General features: G+C 53.5%; 1 protein-coding gene and 1 long non-coding RNA gene across 4 annotated transcripts in view; both read left to right on the forward strand.

Annotated features, from left to right (window-relative positions):
* LZTS3 (leucine zipper tumor suppressor family member 3) overlaps window positions 1–2245 on the forward strand; it is a 17144-nt gene extending 14899 nt beyond the window's left edge. For 2 of the 3 annotated variants that reach the window (XM_017742420.1, XM_017742419.1), the window contains exon 5: window positions 1–2245. In XM_017742420.1, coding sequence (XP_017597909.1) covers window positions 1–233 — 233 coding nt within the window. In that variant the 3' untranslated portion in view covers window positions 234–2245. The other variant, XM_017742418.1, reaches the window with a different exon arrangement.
* Window positions 2246–2892: 647 nt separating this feature from the next.
* LOC108448671 lies at window positions 2893–4427 on the forward strand. The gene is made up of 2 exons (XR_001864635.1): window positions 2893–4103; window positions 4304–4427. It is a non-coding gene; the product is annotated as an uncharacterized LOC108448671 (long non-coding RNA).
* Window positions 4428–5992: the final 1565 nt, after the last annotated feature.

Genomic DNA, 5992 nt, shown 5'->3' on the forward strand with positions numbered 1-5992 from the left:
CGCGGGTGATGGACTTCGAGGAGGAGCGGCGCACGTGGCAGGAGGAGAAGGAGAAAGTCATCAAGTACCAGAAGCAGCTGCAGCTGAACTACGTGGAGATGTACCAGAAGAACCAGCTCCTGGAGCACAAGGTCAACGAGATGAACACAAAGACCACCAGCCCCCCGCACACCGAGGAGAAGAAGACATGGACTCCCTCCAGACTCGAGCGAATAGAGTCCACCGAGATCTGAGGAGGGACCGAGGCGACACAACGGAATTTTTTATTGCCGTGCATGTACTACCTACTCAAGCCAGTGATCTTCCGAAGGATAATGTGCTCCCGCTGGAGCGGTGTGAGCGTGCTCCCACCAGGCTCCATCACCCTTACTCTCCACTTCTGTGCTCTGTAGGTAATATAACTGTGGATGTGCGTTGGTTTTCTATCGATAATGCGACATCTCGTCTGGGTTTTTTCCTAGTACAGCTGGTGAGGGTCAATTGGCTCTTTTGTAATCTGCCCTGACTGTTACTTCACTAGAGGCTGCCACCCCCTCTCCTACAATTCACCCTTTTTCGGTTGGTTGTTTTGGAGAGTTGCATTCAGTTTCTTTGGTTTTCCACACATTTACGTGCAGCGAAACAGTTCAAAGTGGCAGGTTTGTTGTTTTTTGGGGGTTTATTTTTTCCAGGACGTTTTTAGCCACATTGGCTAATGGAGCAAAGCTCTCGGGATCATGAGCAAACTCAAGTGTTCTGCATCAAGTATCCTGTCTAGACGGTGGTCTTAGTGAAGTCAGTGCGAGCTTGGCCACTGATTTCAGTGAAACCAGACATATCTCTACCAGACGACTCCCTCTTGCCCTGGTTGCAAGAGGTTAGGACATCCTTGAGGAGCAGGATGAGCCTGTCCTGGTAACAGAAGCCAACAAGGAATGATGTCCCAGCAGGAGCCTCTCTGGAGGCTCAGCAGAGCTTAACATATGCTGCGTTTTACACTTCCTTGTGGTTTCCTCCTGCAGTTCCACTCCTCTGCCGGGTTGTGACCAACCCCAGGAGCAGAAATACCCTCCCACCTCTGCCTTGGTCCCCTTACTCTTACTCTATACCCAAGCTGGCTACAGCAAGAAAAAAGCTTGGAAATCCAAGCTAGTTTCCCTTCCCAAGAGCCCTCTTACTTCCCAAAGTCAATGTAACCGAGGTTTGGGGAAGCCTCCAAACCCATGGGATGTTTATGCAAACTGAAGCTTTAGCAATCTGCCCCAAAAGTGGGCAATTGTGCCACCCTGTCCCCAAACGAGTGACACCTTGGTGCACTCTCTTGGTCCAGGGTCTGCTTATAAACAGCACTAGAGCCTCACTCAGGAGTTGCAGCGGAGGCACAGCAGCATCACGGCTGGATTGCAATAGTCAGCCTTCAGTAGAGCCATTCCAAACAGCGCCCACAGCCATCCCACGGGGCATCCCACACTCCAGGGATGGAGATAATGCAGGCCTAGCTCAAGAAAATACTCAGCTACTAACCCTGAGCATGAAAGAAGTCATAAGAGGGGGAAACGCTTAAGATCACGCAAGTGCTTACGCCCTGGTAGAACCATAAACCAAATCCTACGTGCACAGTCACCGAGGCAGCAAAACCCGGCATTCCGCTTGAAAACATGGGCAAAGTGAGCTTGGTCCTTCCCGTCATGGATAATTTTCTACCACGAGTCACAATAAAGAGAAGAAAAATGTCGCAAAGTGGAGTTTGCACTGACTGGGCGGTGGCCAAAGGATCAATAGGAGTGGGGATTTTGGCCCTTTGCCCGGGGGAGCAGCTAGAAGAGAAAAGCTGGAATTAGCACAGGGACATCTTGACATGTCCATGAGGTGACTCCAGGGAGAGTTTGGCCAGATCACATTTCATGTGCATACCAAGGAAGAACCTCGAGGCATTGAGGGGCTGAAGACCTTCCAAACAAAAGCCTGCACATTTTCCATGTTCTGTCTCCCCAAAGCTCCCCTGTTCATGACCGGGTCTGACCTTCAATTTGAGAATAAATATTGTTGTGGTGAGCTCCAGACTGAGCAAAGAGTGGAGACTGCAGTTAGTCCCACCAGCCCACGTCATCAGGCAGAGCTACTGGCCAGGAGCTGGTGGTGGCTGCCAGAGATCCCTGGAGCCATTGAAAATGGAGATGTGCAACAAGACCAGGGCATTTCAAGATCCCAGCTGATGGTTCCTGTCTTTTCCCACCACTTCTGCCCATGTCTTTCAACCCGGAGGAAGACATAACTCATGGAAAACACAGGGGCAGCTCAGGCTAAGCCCGTCTCCCAGAACCAGCCATAAAAGGGGGATTAGGTCAGGTCTGACTCATGATGGGGATGGGGAACAGCCCCACTGTGAATCCTGAAGATGCTCCAGCACTCTTGGACATCAGCCTGTGCACCTCACCGAGGAAGGAGTGCAGCTGCCTGCCAGTGCCACCCAGCAGCAGACTTTGCCATGCCCAGGGAGACATCTACATGGCCCTGGCCAGGAAAATCCCAGAGCTTCCTCCATGTCATAATCCAGGCCTTTGAGACAGAGTCAAACATCCCACACTGTCAGGGTTGGAGATCTCCAATCCACCATCTCAGCTTTCTTTTCACATCAGAGAAGCCCACGTTGTCCTTCTATCCACAGCAGGTGTGTGGTGTCTGTGCCTGTGAAGATTTCTCACCTCGGAGGAGGAAAGGCCCACTCCCTCCACCTTCTTCACTGCATCACATCAATCCAGAGTTTCAATCCATATGTCAGAGACCTCGACTGTGGACATTCCCTGGATGACAGAGCCTTGCAGACACCCATTAAGACACTCTGCTGCTGCTGCTGCTGCTGGTTTTCCCTCTCTCGGGATTCTCCCAGGATCCTCCAAGCACCAGAGTGCAGCCCCCCTTCAGGCCCATACTCTGCTGCTGCTGCTGCTGGTTTTCCCTCTCTCGGGATTCTCCCAGGATCCTCCAAGCACCTGGCCGTCCTGCCGAAACCACCCCAGCTGTGCTACGGTGACAGAAAATACAGCTGGTTTTGGGAGCCAAACTGCCACAAAGGATTCCTGTGCTTCAGGATTCCTCCCCACAACTGGGTGTGCTGCTCCCCATCAAGTTGTCTCCCCTGTGCCAGCCCTTTGCTCAGCAAAGACGGCGCAAAATGATGGTGGGACACCTGGATTCCTGTTGTTTGTGCCCAGGTGGGAGCTCACCTGGCTCCTTCCAGATCTTAACACTTTCACAAGTTGATGAAATCTCCCATCAAAAGCTTCGTTGAGGCTCTGGGGTCTTAGCCCTGGATTAGGACAACCAAGGGGTGCCAGGCTGGCGTTTGGGTGACATATCCTGGGAATGGTCAAGGAGGCTGACAGCGTGTCTCTTGGAGGCTCAGGCAGGGCTGATGAATTGTTTCTGTCCCATGGAACTCCACCCAGAGATTGGGCTTGACCATCCCCCAGCTCTCTCCTCCACCTTGGAGCTAGTGGAATTCAGCGTGATGTCCTGGCTCATATGTCATTCTACAAGTCCTGCCCCCAAAATCCTCTCTAACTTGCCATTGGCCACCACCACAAGCTATGGCCACGAGGATGTCAGCTCAGTTGCCCACGCATGGGGTCCACAGTCATTAGAGATGCTCTGGGATGCCTGACACTTGCAGCTGGGCAATATGAGCCAAGATTTTTGAGAGAGCCAGGCCAGTGGTGGGAAGTCCTGGAGCACCTCTGGTGTCACAGGATCCCATGTACAGAGCTCAGTCATGCTCCAAGCACATCCACACAATAAACAGAGGAGAGGACACTGATCAGCTCCAGCAGCTTCCATCCATGAGGATGTGGGCTAAGCAAGCTGTCCTGCTTCCAGGGAAGGTCTTACTCTGCTGTGAGCGGGGCTGCTTTGCTCCACCACTATTCCAAGGCTGGCTGCTGCCGCTGTCCCAGCAACCCAGCTGGGCTAATTCCAGCACTCCCCTCTCACCCCCAGGGTGAACACCACAACCAGGGCATGTTGTTGTGCCTCACAGAGTTCCACTCAGCTCCTGCCAGTCTGGTGGCAGGGGGGGGGCCCCCACCCCACTCCTGCCGTCACTGGTGGTGGTCACTCGCCTCCAGGTTTCCACGCTCCAGAGAGGAATGGAATTGTTGCTCTTATGCTGTTGTACAGAGAGAAGTGTACTTGGATGTAAATAAGAGCCCAGCTCTGTATGTTGATGATTAAACGGAGACAAGAAGGCTCTGTGGCTTCTCTGTTGGCGAGTGGGGCCGAGTGCTGAGTGCTGCACACGGAGTGCTCAGCAGTCACTCGCCTCCAGGTTTCCACGCTCCAGAGAGGAATGGAATTGTTGCTCTTATGCTGTTGTACAGAGAGAAGTGTACTTGGATGTAAATAAGAGCCCAGCTCTGTATGTTGATGATTAAACGGAGACAAGAAGGCTCTGTGGCTTCTCTGTTGGCGAGTGGGGCCGAGTGCTGAGTGCTGCACACGGAGTGCTCAGCACCCCAACCTGTGCCTGGCTGCAGTGGGAATCAGGGCTTCAGCACCTCCCAGGAAAGCAATCCACCTGGGATTAGCTCAGCCTGGTGTCACTCTGTCCTGCTTTGATGCTTGCTGTCTCCCTGAGCCAGGTTTGCAATTGCCCCCTGGTTAAGGCTGAAGTCCCCTCTGCCCCTCTGGTATCACACCCAGACTCCATGCAGACAGTGGCTCCCAGAGGTGTCCCCGCTGAGCTCTGCCCATGGAAAGGACCATCCTGCTCCCCTTCTGCCCCTTGCAGTGGCACTTTATAGCTCGCTCAAGGCAGCGAGCTCACGAGCAACATGACCAAAGATCTCCGGAGAACACTGGGCTGCATGCTTGGAGCTGCGTCCTGGCTTTCCTGGGGAGAGATGAGGCGGGTGTGGGCTGGAAAAGGTGAATGAAAGCTGGCAGGGGGCATGATTTCCCCGTGTCCCACCTGGGAATGTTTGCAGGTCCATAAGGGCCTTTCCTGTGCGAGATAGGACAGGATAGAAAGGAGTTCCTGGGTGAGGTGATCATTCCCAGTTGGTTACACCAATATCCTCCACAGCCATACCAATTAGCTCTACACATTTCCCCTGGAGAATGTGGACCAGGGGCTGTCCCTAGGAGCTGGGATGGATGCCATTCCCTTTCTTCTTGAGGAGAAGAGAGGATGCATGCCAAGCCATGCATCCTCTTGTCTTCAGGCAACTTCATGCCTCTCATCTTCAGAGCAATAGGTCTCCTCTAGTTTAGCAGCAGACATCACTACAGGGTCCAGTCAATTGTTCTGGCTCAGTGGGAATTGCCCAGGAAAATGAGCGTCCTGAGAGCTGGTGGTCCTGCTGGCTGCCCCCGTGGTGTCCTCTCCCCAGCTCACCCCAGGGCATCCTCAGCACCCTCCTTATCAAGGAAACAAATTGCAAGGTGAAGGCAGAGTGTTCCTCGCTTCTCCTGCTCGGGGTGCTGAAGGCATCTCCGCCCACCTTTGCTCCATGAAGGCTCCTGGACCTGGCAGGAGGCCGGTGGGAGATCTGTGCTCCTGCAGGTGGGTGTTCAGGTGGGTCTGGGACTCGGGGCAGATGCTTCTCACTGTGCCTCTGCTCCCCAGCTGTGCTCAGCCTTCTCCACACCATTCCTGGGATGGGAGAGAGCCCAACTCGCCGTTAATTTAACCCAAACCTTCAGCTTAAGCCTTGAAACCCCTTTATAATTCACTGATCACCAAGACCCCTTGCTAAAGATCTGTTCATGTGTTGCCTGTGCCCTGCTACTCCTCTGCTCCAGCTCTCCAGGCTCTCCTGCCTCCTTTTAGATAATTCCCATCCCACTGGAGCAGTCAGTGCCTCTCCCAGTACTCTCCCATCTCCCATCTGGACAAGCTGGAGCTGCAGCCCGCACTGAGAATGGGTTATCCCAACCCTGCTCTCAGGAGCTTTCCAGAACACTGATCCCCTCCTCTCTGACATTCCCATGGCAGCTCCATCAGCCCTGCTTAACC

The sequence above is a fragment of the Corvus brachyrhynchos genome, unplaced genomic scaffold, assembly GCF_000691975.1.
Source record: "Corvus brachyrhynchos isolate BGI_N302 unplaced genomic scaffold, ASM69197v1 scaffold166, whole genome shotgun sequence".
In the NCBI taxonomy this organism is placed as follows: Eukaryota; Metazoa; Chordata; class Aves; order Passeriformes; family Corvidae; genus Corvus; species Corvus brachyrhynchos.